The 13,475-nt window shown below is 39.8% G+C and overlaps 1 protein-coding gene across 5 annotated transcripts in view; it reads left to right on the top strand.

The window, feature by feature from the left end:
• Nucleotides 1–13,475, top strand: part of lrba (LPS responsive beige-like anchor protein) — a 307,885-nt gene that overhangs the window by 84,752 nt on the left and 209,658 nt on the right. For all 5 annotated transcript variants that reach the window (XM_041784335.1, XM_041784337.1, XM_041784340.1 and 2 more), the window contains 3 exons: nucleotides 7,873–9,255; nucleotides 9,336–9,517; nucleotides 12,348–12,501. In XM_041784335.1, the coding sequence (XP_041640269.1) occupies nucleotides 7,873–9,255; nucleotides 9,336–9,517; nucleotides 12,348–12,501 (1,719 nt within the window). The remainder of the gene's footprint in view (nucleotides 1–7,872; nucleotides 9,256–9,335; nucleotides 9,518–12,347; nucleotides 12,502–13,475) is intronic.

The following is a 13,475-nucleotide window of genomic DNA, read 5'->3' as shown; positions in this document are numbered from 1 at the left end:
CGGTGTCAGATTGTGGTCTGGGGGGTTTTTAAGCCGTGAGAGTTAAAGAAGTGCTGGTGATATGAGACGCTTCACTGTAGCAGGAGGGGTGTTATGGGTGTTGGCGTCCAGTAGGGGGCACAGATAGACTGCCATGGAGGATCAGACCACAGCAGCAGTTAGCAGGACGGTGTATGCCTGATGCTGAACTCCCCAATGTCTATACACACATATGAACAATGTTGAAGTAACCAGCAGAGAAAATAAAACAATTGAAGGGCTTATGAAGGGTTACATTGACCTTGAAGGGCAGGATTTGATGTAAAATGGTCATAAAAATGAGGGCATATTGAGATAAAATAAAAATATAGCACATACTGTACATACCTGACAGCAAATGTCAGAATAATTTGTGATTTTTGTAATAAGATCCCTGTAAAAAAAAATCAGTTTTAGTCACAACAATAATGTAAAGATAACAGTCTAATTTAAGAGTGCTGTCATCGTTTGTTAAAAAATTCAAAATATAAATTCCATTTGATCATCTTCCTAGATTTCACATGTAATTTCTGTCCACACTGAATTTAATTTAACCTCAAGCTTTCAAAGCTTTGGCTCTTGTTTCATCATTTCACACAGCTGCAGTTTTTTGGGCCTCTCACCTTGCAACGTAGCAAAGTGCAGCAACTGTTTATTGTTCTTTGTACACGGCAGGCTGTAATTGCCCTTTTTTTCCATGTAATTGCACAAGATTAATGCTATTTCTTCTTGCCTTTAGTTACAGTTCCCAGCATTTGTTAAACAACAGACTCTCACACACACATTGTGAATAAACCCATGCACATGTACGATGTGATACACATACTTTCACACACATTTCCCACACCGTGCAGGGAATCGTGTGTGCCTAGGATAGCTGCTGCAGGAGCTAGCCACTGAGATACATGCATCTGCTATAAAAAAAGCTAAAGAAACTCAATTGCAATTTTATTGTCCCGTTTGATAGATTTCCTGCCACCTTTGTAGCACCAAAGCTGTTTGTCACTGTTGCTCTCTCCTCCCACTGCTGCAGGGCTGTGTGCATGTGCAAGATTGTGTCTGTGTGTGTGTGAATGTGAGTTACAAGGCACATTTTCTCTTTGCCCTCTTTTTCTCTAGGGCTCTTGAAACCCCTTCTCTCTCTTTCTCTCTCTACGAGCCCATTGAATATTCATCGGAACCGTGCAAGAACAATCAGAGAAACAAGGCCTCATAAATACAACCAGCCCTCTGGGAGACTCTTGATAAGTGCATATATGCATTTACAAATACATATTTGCACACATCTCCCCTACATGGACTTTTTGATTCAGTCAGTCTCATGTTTGCCATGTTCTAGTTGTCAGTTTGGAGGAGTAGAAACGCCCAAAGCAAATTTTACTTCTTTGTCGCAGGTTCAGATGTTTTAAGTTTAAGTAGATACCTAAAATTAAGATTCATATTCAGAGGTAAACAGGTTTAAGTAGATCTATATTTAAAGTCCTCTTTGAATATTTTATTGGCAATAAAACTTTGGATATTAGCTCCTTCTTTATTGAAACCTTATGAGAATTCCTGCTGGATCAACTTAAATTCACAGGCTGAAAGAATTATGATATTGTCTTGCTAAATGTAAAATACTGGTCAACGGATTGGCTGTATGAAAAGATTTTTTTATCTTTATTGTTGTCTGTGTGATTAAATATGTATCAGTAGGTATAAAGTGTAAATACTAGCATTGCTTTGAGCTGCAGAGAATCTCGAGCAGAAGCGAAATCATTTTAACAGCCCTCTGCTGAAGCTATGCTGGGGTTAGAGAGAAAAGCAGGAAGAGGAGAGGGACAAGAGAAACAACAACAAAACAACAAATGAAAGACAAATTTAAGGTAGTCTTAAGGCAGACTGAAGGATGTCATGCACTTAAGGCTGTGAGGACAGGAAATCAAACCTGCTCTACCACCAGAGCTAAATCAGTGGTTATTTTGGTTTAAAGCAACTTTTTGTTTCATCTACTTGCACATAATAGGCTCATAAGAGACACTGAAAAAAATTGATTTCTCCAGAATCAGAATCAGAATTATTGGCAAGGTATGTTTTCACATATGAGAAATTTAACATAAGTATAAGCCTTAATAAGAAGAGGGCGACATACCTAATTCATCATCTCAGATAGAAGGTTTTATACATCCATTGCATGGATATCTTTCAAATTTTTCTAGGAAGCCTCCCATACAAACTTTAAAAAAAAATATTGGAGGGTTATAGGACAAACATTCTGTCTGAAGAAAAAATGAGGTAGTATGAATGCAGAGCTTGGGTAGTAAACTGGGCTCGACAGACAGGCACCACCATAGTTCCAAATCTCCTCTGCCAAGAGAAGCTCTTGTGTGGCTCTTGTCTCTTGTTTTTTTTTAAATGTTGTCCAGTTCTGATAAAACTGCTGCTATACTATAGCCACATTCAAGCTAAACTCTACACTGGTGGCAGCCATTGCTGTCAGCTTCCAGTACAACTAAACCCTAGCTGTAGCTACCTCATTCTCCTTAAATGATGCTGATTGGTCTGGTCTGTTTTAGACATGGTAAGATAATGTAAGATTTTAGCTTTGCAAGATGGATTTACCTGATGACACACATGCATGCCAATCATATGCACACATGTACAAAAATATCTTTTGGACATTGACTATGGAGAGATTTCAAGATGAGGGGCTGCTGTACCCTAAAGAGGGCCTGAGCAGTTGGGGTTTGGTGCCTCAGCAGTGCTTAGGCAGGTAGCTGGCACCTCTCCAGCAACCAGATCAAATTTATACGCTGATCCATATTGTGACTTGAACTCTCTGGTTCCCAACCAATTGAGCAACCTCTTCCCCCAAAGCTACTGCCACCCTTGGAGCAACAAGGCCCCAGACTTAAGACAGCAGTGCAGAGTTTAGTGCAAAGGATGATAAGTTAAATGTAAAATTTGTAAGAATTAACATGCTGTTTACGTGGTTTACTTTGTCTGTGTGTGTGTGTTTGTATGTGAACATCCTTCTATGCCAGTCATTAGAAAGTAAGAGCATCTGCATGCACGTCTGTGAAAAGACAGATGTTCCTGCAGGTGGGCACGCTGACACAATAGAACCCCCTCTCTCAGCCTGCACACCCACCCAAGGTGCCCCTCGTCCATCGCTGCACACAAATCAGTTTGAGAACAAGGAGCTATCCAGAAGAGAAGAATCAGGCATGGAGGTTTCTCTGTCCTGAACGTTCACATTCACAAAGAGAAACATAAGCTTAATATGGTTTAATGGATCCCTGACGAAGTACAATATACATCATGAGCTGGTTATTTTCAGAGGTGAGAATTTGTTTCCATTGGTGTTAATCACCCTCCTCAGTTTGGCATCACAGCTTTAATCTTGTGGGATTATTAAGACTTTATACAGTTAGATTCAAAACATGGCCCTTGGCAAGGATTTTAAATGCAGTGACTTTCAGACAAAGGAAGGAGAATTTGAGAACATTAGGAAACATAAACTGGCTCACTGCCAGGCATCAGAAGTTTTACCATACTATTCATAAAAGGAAACCATTAGCCAAAACTAGCAATGTTTGAATTGTTTTTTTGCTTTAACTAGTAACTTCTCGACAGAATAACAATAACTACATAGCAAGCAAGATAAATCACTGAAGTGTCTTGAAATGTGCTCAGGATTGCATATGAAAGACTTAACAAGACTCTAGAATTTGCAGTGAATGTGGTTGACTTTAAAATATCTTAGTATACAGTAGCCTGCAAGTCCCTCTTTCTATATTTGTGATTGAAATTACAGATAAAGATGGTTTACATTTCCCTGAATTAGATGGGTGGGAGAAAACTACCAAGAAAAATGTTTTTACAAGTAGTGAGAAAGGAAGATATTGCAAACAAGAGCAAGAAAAAAAAGAACCCCACCAGCACAGCGGTAGCAGATGACATTGATTTTGGAAGAGGAATTGCATTTAGCTAATCGGATTAGAGCCATGCTGACCTCCCTATTTCCCTTTTGTTTTGTGGTTGGTCCCTATCTATTTATCTAAACAGGGACTCACAGGCTACTACCGCGGGGGTCTCCTGCTGACCTCACCGTACAGTTTGTGGTGTAGAGATCAGTTAGACAGCGCAGACATGGGAAAAATAAGTTTAGAGTTACCGTGTTTTAAAAATATGATTATTTGACTTCAGGAGAGAGGTGCCTTTATTCTTTTGTTCATTTTTTCTTCAACTATTCAAAAATTCTATTGATGCACAATATTTGATTTTTGCTAATGCCCGATATGCTGATATTTCCAATTTTATTTTTGCTTGTACCAATATATACACGCCTTTTCGTTTTTTAAAAACACCAATTAACTCTAATGCAGAGAGGCTGAGTCAAACCAATCTAAGTGGAGTAGAAGACAGTCTGATAGTTGTTTTATGTTTTGGGCTTCAATCAAAATGTTCAGGGCTCCCAATGGTCCTCCTTGATTGTGTAGCACCCCTGATGGCAATCATACATATTTTACCAATATTTTAAGCCAGTATATGATATATAGTATTGATATACACAGCTGTTGGATCGACTGTAAATATTTAAAAAAGTTTTGGCATTTGCGGAAACTGACATTTAACTATTTGCACTAATATCTGCCAATGCTGATATCAAACTGGTTATTTTGTGGTATGTCAGGTTAAGCTTGTATACACAGTGTAGCAGTAGAAATATTGAAATCTAAATTTAAAAATGAGTAAAATATGAAATGTGGATAAGCAATAAGTAGAACAAGGGCAGAATATTGAAGAATTTAAGCTTTGTAAAAAAGCACCAAGTTGAAGAAATAAAGCAATGCAAACCTGCAACACTGCAAAGTAGTCTCAGTATTGTACATAGATAATCAATAAGAAATAATTGGGGATTTCACAGCAGTTGACAAACAGGAGCAACTGCAACAGGCTACATGCACAGTCTGCACTTTTCAGTTATGGCTTTCCTACCAGTGGGTATTACGATGCCAAACAAACACTGATGTGCCCTGCAAGAAAATTTAATCTGTTTTTCTTATATTTTCTCCACAAACAATCTTTGGATCTGAAAGTACAGGCACTTGCATTATTATCTTTGGGTTTATGCCAGTGTGCCTCCATCCCAAAACACATTTTAAATGTCTTTGTATGATCTGGCCGTGCTGTGTCCAGTTAATACCATGTTACCTGTCACATTAGAAAAGCCCACCATGTTTTTGTACATTACCATAACATTTTCCCATACCCCACTGAGGCCAGGCTGAGTCGTGGAGTAGAATGAAATTAGATTAGATCAGCGCTGATGCCTAAGCCACCCAAGGCAGTTTCTGTATGTTGTATCAAGGCTAAATGTTCCTTTAAAAACCACAGAGACGTATACTACCTCTGTCTAATGGTAACTGGATCTGTTGCAGAGCCCCATTTAAGGCCAGCATACATCATCCTAATGCACGGACTGCATCCTGAATCTATGACGTTATGTTCTGCTCCCTGCATAATTTCCATAGCAGAGTGGCTCTGAATCCAGCCTTTTAATTGCTAAAAATGCTAAATGTCAAATTAAGCTCAAACTAATGGGGTAGAAGGTCTTGCTGTGTGATCACTGGGAAAGGAAGAAAGAGACGGACTACTGGCGCATTAAGAACAGGCTGTGCACTCAGAAAACAGCTATGGATTACCAATCACTGCTTCCCGCTACAGAAGATTAATGAGCACCCATGTAGCAGGCTAATTTAGAACAATAACGCCTAATTAATTACAAATAATCAGCGTCTTTTTTTCCCTTTCCTTTCTTCCGCTCTCAATGACTCACTTTCTTTCTCCTCCTCCTTTGCAATTTCTTATTTTTTCCCCTTTTTGATCTCTGGCTTTCTCATTTTCTTTGTTTCTCTCTCCCTCTCTTTCTCTCTCCTCCTGTCCAAATAGCCTCAGGTAAAAGCAGCAAAGTGGGTCTAGTTTCACCCCCTCCCCTCCACCACCAACCCATCTTTGACTTTCTGTCCTCCAAGCTCAGTGATTAATGCAGGGTCTTAAATTAGGCGTGGGAGGATTTGCCAATGCTGGACACGCACTCAGCACGGCTAGCAGACACACACTAATAGTATCTACTGCTAATCTATGACTGCTTACATGGACGGGCTCTTCCTCAAATGCCACTGCAGACTATTGTCGTTACAGACTAGCACTCTGGTCCCTGGTATCTGATGTAAGAAGACTGATGGAGGTTAATAGGCTGCAGTCTGAAGAGGGAAAAGTTTTAAATATGTTGCAGTTAGCCACAGATGGTCCCAGTGGTTAGATGTAGCTATAAGCTCACAAGTAAAGAGCATTTTGCATTTTAAAGGGCATCTTACTCACAGGAGTTGATGCCTCCAGGTAAACAAGGATGTAAGGTCATTATGGAGAGAGATATGTAAAAGTGTTAAAATGCAAACCAGTGGACAACTGCCTGATCCCATGCATGCTGGGTATCAAATTGTTTAGCTACCAACCAAGTTGTTTCAATTTAATGGAGCTTTTTTTTAAAAGGAATTTTAGCAGCAGGGAACATTTTTTGTTAATCTAATGCCATATGAATGCTAGAATAATGTTGTAGTAATAAGATAAGATGCTGTTGACAGTCTGATTTCTTAGTTCTTTCAGTGGCATTGTCTATCGTTTTCAGCTTTTTCGCCATTAAGAAAGTAAAAATCATAATCCCTATCCACACTTGCACAAATCTCATGAAATGTCTCTAATTTACCTGTTTTTTCACCCTGATGTTACCCTCAAACATCCCCACTAGCCTCCTGCTATTATTCCCCTCACTGACCCCTTTATTACCTGAAAGACAAACTACAGGAAAACTTCCTGCTGTGAGGTACAAGTGTGAACAAGCATGTCTGGAAATTTCCTGGGTAGTTTACCCTTAATAGTGCAAAGCTGGATTGGCCAGATTCTATGTCAATCATCAGGTGGATCCAGGTGGATTGTCGCAATACAATCTGGTAACATGGTTTCATGTTTGGAAATGTTGAAAAAGGTTTCTGCTCACCTAAACAGGTGTGTCAGAGAAGCATAAGGCTTTACAGAAATTTGAAAAGCTCCAACACACTGTCTCAGTTGTTGCTGATATTAATTGAAACACACATTATCGGTCTAACTGACCTTCATCAGGTATTTCATGTTTGAAGAAGGCTATAAGCACTTTTCACACTTGCACATAACTTGTGAAAATTTCCTGAATTTACCTAAGTAATCTGCATGTGTGAGCTGCATCCCTGCTACCCCAGTATATTCCCCTCCCCCATCACTCCGTTGCCTGACAGGCATACTGCAGGAGAACTTCCTGCTGCATTGGACAAGTATGAACAAGCAAGTCAGGAAATTTACAGAATAGCTTGCCCTGAAAATGTCTGGAAATGTTATGATTGCTTGTGAGAATAGGCTTCAAAGTCAAGAGACATCTTTTATGTTTGAAGCATTATAAAGTCACTTACCATGATTTCTAATAGAAAATTAGATGCAACGAGATTGAGTTGTTTTTTCCCAAACCTCTTTAAAACTGGCTGAAGTGCAATTACAACATCTAGAGTATATGTCAGAAAAACACAAAGTCATTATGCCTTGGTTGATGAAATCCTTTATTTATTTATTTATTTGCAAAGAATGATTGTCCAAGTGTTTATTTTTTTTAAGCAGTCATCATAAATGTGGTACTTTATGGGCTGTGAGATGCTAACAACATGGTCTGAGTAGTTCAGAAGTATTGTAAAGGGAACAGTTCCAAACATTCCTACAAGTAGATCAGACAGAGTTTCATGTAGCATTTCACATGTTTAAACAGATGTTTTCCTGTGTTTCCAGGTCACCTTTGAGCAGCACAAAGAGAATTTGTCCCGTATGTTTCATCAGTATCAGCGTCAGGAGTCTGCCGGCTCTTTGAGAACCATCTCTGGTGTCAGCCAAAGCTCAGAAACCATGGAGAGTGTAAATGGGCCACTCACAGAGGAGACACCCCCCTCTACTGTCATTGAGCTCACAGTTGAGGAGACTTTCCGTAACCCCCCTGACTCAGCATCTGGTTCTACCATCACATCCAGCCCACTGGAAGCTGCAGGTGAACCAGAACAGGCATCCATCACGGTGTCCAACATCCTCGCCAGGGCTGAAGAAGAAGAGGAAGAGCAGAAGGCAGTTCAGGAGTCTTCCAAGGATGACTCAGGCGTACTGAAAGAAGCTGAAGCCAGTGTGATACAAGACAATAATGAAGAGGAGCAGAGCGAAGAGGCAAATAAGGTGGAATCAGTAGCTGAAGCTTCAAAAGATGAGAGCACAGAGAAACTACAAACATCAGAAAGTCAACAGCCTGAAACAGTCGAGGTGGTTGAAGAATCTGCAGCGTCATCTGTGAGAGAAGATGGACAAACACCCCTAATAGACGATGACAAATCTGAGAGTGAACCCTACAAAGGTGAATCATCAACCTCCATGACAGAAGACTCTTTGAATGAAACAGATGTAGAGGTGCCTGTGGTTTCAGAACAAGAAGATAACACTCAGACGTCTCTAGAGGCTGCAGTCTGTGCAGAGAACAGTGAGCAGGACAAGGCCTCTACCCTTGAAGAGGACCAGGTTGAGGTGCTGTCTGTTAGTAACCAGATCCGCACTAGTGATGCTGACAATAGCCCAGAGGAGTCTACTGATGCTTCTGCTGCTGCCGCAGCTGAAGGTGATGGAGAGGTAGTGAAGAAGGAGGAGGATAAACACGAAGAGAAGAAAGAAGATCTGGAAGGACAGGAGATGAAAACAGAAGAAGAAAAAGATGAAAAACAGGAGGTTAGTGTACAAGAAAAAACTGAAGAAAGTGAAACTGAAGAGAGACAGGCATCTCCTCAGACTGAGACTCCTACACAACGTGTGACAGAACCTGCAGATGAAGAAGTTAAACCTGAGGAGTCTTCCACAACTGCAGAGGAGCAGCCTTCAGATACTACAGTGCCCTCTACAGCACAGGAGGTAGCAGCAGCGTCAGACTCAACAAGCCAGCCTGTGGAGACCACGGGCACCAATGAAGAAGAAAACCCTCCATCTCCCACAGATGGCAGCTCTGCTGTTGCCAATGACTCTGCCACCCAGAGGAGTTCTGACTCTGTCAACAAAACCAAAGAAATCAAAATTGCGCGACTTGACGTGTCCAATGTGGCCTTAGACACAGAGAGACTTGAACTAAAGGAGACTGCGACAACAGTATGTGTCTTTTCTGTTTTCTCCTTTCTTTAGAACAGTGTGTAGTTTTATGTTCTAATCCCTTATTTGTTTCCCTGTAGGAATCAAACCAAGGGCAGTCGGCAGCAGCAGCTGGAGGGTCCTCAGGCCCTCAGAGAGAAGGCGCGTCAGCCCCTCGATCCACCATGTTTCGTATCCCAGAGTTCCGCTGGTCACACATGCACCAACGCCTCCTCACTGACCTGCTCTTTTCCATCGAGACAGATGTCCAGATGTGGAGGAGGTGGGTTAAAAATCCGCTGACTCTGACTTCAAGAATGCTGTCAATTGTTTTGTTAATTGATTAATGGAAAACAGATTTATTGGCTCTTCATCCCTCTGAGGGGCTCAGAGGAGATTTAATCTTCAATCCAAGTGGTGACTGAAATAATCCTTTTGAAATATCTTCTGTTTGGGGAGGATTTTCAACTTAGATATTTTTTATATACATAGGAAATATCTTGTATAATAACCTTGTTAAAAAGATGAAAAAGTACAACTAAAGTGCTGGCTGACAATTTAGTTCCAGTGCCACACTCAATTGCAGTCAAAAGTCACTACTCAAAACAACAGACAGGAATATTTGGACGTCCTGGAGGTCATGTAGATCAGAAAAAGTTAACACCAGCATAATTCCACTCCCTGAAATCAAAACTGCCACATCATTCTTTCAAAGTGTCAATGAAGTATTTATGCTTTTAGTTTGAGTGTGAATATGGGCAAAAAACGTGGCACAACCCTACCTGAGCCTGTACCTGTTATCTCTGAGCCCTGTCCAGCCCATCCAATACTCTGTATTATTTATTGGTCTAAGCACAATCTAAACCAAATGTTTTTAGTAACTTTACCTGTCAAAGTTTAAACTACATTTTGAGTTGATTTTGTGACGAAATCAGTTCAGATTATGTTTGAATGAGCGCAACACTGTAAAGATGAGGAGCAGACGCACACATATCACTGCACACTGAATGTGCAAAGCTGTTTGGATAGCATCAGTCCGGTAAAAGTCAGCTATAGTCTGCACTGTTCTTCACTCACTCTATTAGTAAATTGAACTGCATTAGAACAGACGATAAATCAAAGAATTTGCTTCTGTAATTTTGCACCACACTCTCTCTCCATCACTCGCCCCCACTACACTATTTCACTGTACTGAGCAGCCTGGAAGCACCATTTTTTAACAGCTATGCTCTCTTTTTACATCAATAGCATACATTCAATGAAACAGTAATATAGTGTTTTAGTAATAAACTGCATGTAGTGTCATTTTTATTGATAAGATATCTTAATTTAGGAAACATGACCAGGACTGAGCAGCGTGTCTTAAGTGGCAAGTTGTGCAGTAAGACTGCACTGAAGAAAATTGTTCTGAAGTTCAGAAAAAAAAAAGACAAAACTCAAAAATCTAGAGTAAAATATAATTTTGCTTCTATGTCTGACAGGATGATTTTGACCCCCATCAAGCCCGATCCAGCTCTAGATCATGGCTACTTAAGAGCCTCTGTACATAGACACCTGCTCTACCACCTGAGCTAAACCAGGACCCTTGAGCAGCTGAATCTAACCTTAAGTTGAAGTTGCCTGTGCAACTAATGTGAATAATCTCGACAAGTTTAGCAGTATAATTGCATAAGTCTTTGAAACACTTGAAATCAAACTATTTGTGCTCTCAGACCTTTAAAAAAATCTGCATAGCTTTAGAGTAGAAACCAGTTTCTCACAAAACTCAAACCACTCCCCCACTATTACTATCTTTTTGGTTTTTGTTTTTTAAGATATATTTTTTAGACCTATTATGCCTTTATTTCTAGAGAGCAGGGCAGTGGATGGAGTTGGAATCAGGGATGAGAGAGTAGGTGAGAGACATGTGGAAAAAGAACCACAGGCCAAACTTGAACCCAGGTAGTACACAGAGCAGGATTGAACCACTAGGTCATCTGCACGCCTACTTTGTCTTTAAAGGTTAACAATGTCTGTTCTTTTTTTTTCTCAGTGTGGATTTTGGATGTGCATTTCTTGCATTTAAATGCATTTCTTCCCCAATGCAAAGACCTTGACATTTTACTCATTTAAAGACAAAAACATGCATTAGAAGTGGTAAAAGATGCAGTACTGCAGATTATATTGAATTCAGAATCAAGTCTCTCAGGATGTCTTTGGAGTCCATGCCACATTAAGGACACTTGATAAAGTGTACACCAATGCACAGTGGGGATAGGATGTGGGGGATATTTTTATCCTTTAATATCATTTACCCTTTATTTAGTCAGGATGGTCCTACTGGGATCAGAAAAATCTTTTCCAAGACAGATTTGGCTAAGAATAGCAGAATCTCAAAGTTGCAACCACAAAAACAATCAAACTCACAGAGTATTTATAAAAAAAAATACTGAAATAACAATCTTAAACACAGAAAGCCTGGATTCAAGTCTTTCTCAAAGTATTTTGTAAACATAATGGTTAGTGAAGTTGTGCAGATTTTCTAAGGGGCAGAAAACCAAAAAGCTTTCTTTACCAACTTTGAGAAAAATAAATCTCACAAAGCCCAACAAATGAAGGTAGTGGATTTAATCATTTAAGATACAACAAAGAAAAGATAATGCAGCACTTCACCCTGAATGACCTTACTAATCAAGATATGCCAGTGCATGAGCCGGTACATACTTAAAGAAGTCAAATTGATTATAGTGTATAAAGTGTAAGGCAGAGTGATAGAACCAAAGTTTGTGATAATTCACAGTGCACCATGGGACACATTATCCAGCATATGAAGACTTTGAACAGAGGCATTCATTCATAATGCATCGTCATATTCAAGAACAGTTTAGAGGGTAGACTCCTCTAGTTCCGTTTTGCATCCAACAACTGTTAGCGTTAAAGAAGGATTGTAGAATTTACATTAAGTAATACAGATCTGTTTTAAAGCCACTCCATAATTGTAAGCACCAGCACCAGTACCAAGCTCCCACTTCAGTTAGTTTGAAATGTCACTCTCTTATTTCTAAGAGGTTTAAACATCTCAAATTGGACTATATTTATTAAAGAGTGTTATTTTTCTGTCTACTTCCTCTCAGTCATTCCACAAAGACAATCTTGGACTTTGTGAACAGTAGCGAGAACGTGGTGTTTGTCCACAACAGCATCCACCTCATCTCCCAGGTGGTGGACAACCTCATCATGGCCTGTGGAGGCATCTTACCTCTACTATCTGCTGCCACATCCTCCTCTGTGAGTCTCCTCATGATTGTGTGTGTGTTACTATGTGTGTGTGTACTTAACCATGACTGTGTACACTTGTAGCTGATTGCTCTAATAGCAGGAAGTTATCCATCCACATTGACCTTCCCCAATCACATTAGCCTACAGTTAGCTGCTTCTTAACATTGTTAGTTTGTTTTTGTGTTGTCTGGGTCTGTGATCGAGGTGCTCTTATGTGATTCTTTGCCCCAATGACTTCACTGGTCTGTCTGAGAAACCAACTGATGTTCAATTTATTATAATTCAGTTGTTTTTGGTTGGTGAACGGCAAAATTTAAAAAGAATATAAAGAATATTTTTCTTTTGGATGAGCTTTTCTCATTTTTAAATTTTATGATGGTAACATTCTTATTTTAAATACTCCACTTTTTTTAAAGTGATTAATTCCTTTAGTAGGGGAGCATATATTATAGCCTTATGTTCGTATAATTTCTCTTTTCTGCTAGTATCCTGAGTTCTTAAGGAAAAGCATTTTGATTTTTTGTATGCGGATATGTATGAAAAATAAAACTTAGAGTGTAGCCCTTTCAACTTCCCATTTCAGATGATTTTCATTCAAAGGGGAGATTTCTATTTCAACACAAGCAAAATATTAATTTATGGTGAGAAGCCCCCCCCCCAAAAAAAGTGAAAAGTGCTTTAAAGGATTTCCTTCCAAACTTTGCAAAAATGATGTGATAAGATTTAGGCAAGTTTGGGGGGTGTTGGGGGGTGTCAAGCTCCACAAATGGCAAAACACATCCAAGGTCAAGCCCAACGACATTTCTTCTGTCAGGGCCTTTTTCACCCCTGGTGGTATGCCTGACGACCACTGGCAGTTTTTTTGGCAGGTGGGCTTACTTGCCATTACACACCTTACCTCAGGCTAATTTTTTGCCCAAACATGTCTAAAAGTTCTGCACAGTGCTGTATATCGAAAGACAAGGTCTTTTGGCTCAATGTTT

This window comes from Cheilinus undulatus, linkage group 4 (genome assembly GCF_018320785.1).
Source record: "Cheilinus undulatus linkage group 4, ASM1832078v1, whole genome shotgun sequence".
NCBI classification, from domain to species: domain Eukaryota; kingdom Metazoa; phylum Chordata; class Actinopteri; order Labriformes; family Labridae; genus Cheilinus; species Cheilinus undulatus.
The sequence above is the reverse complement of the archived record's forward strand: the minus strand, read 5'-3'. Positions and strand labels throughout refer to the sequence as shown.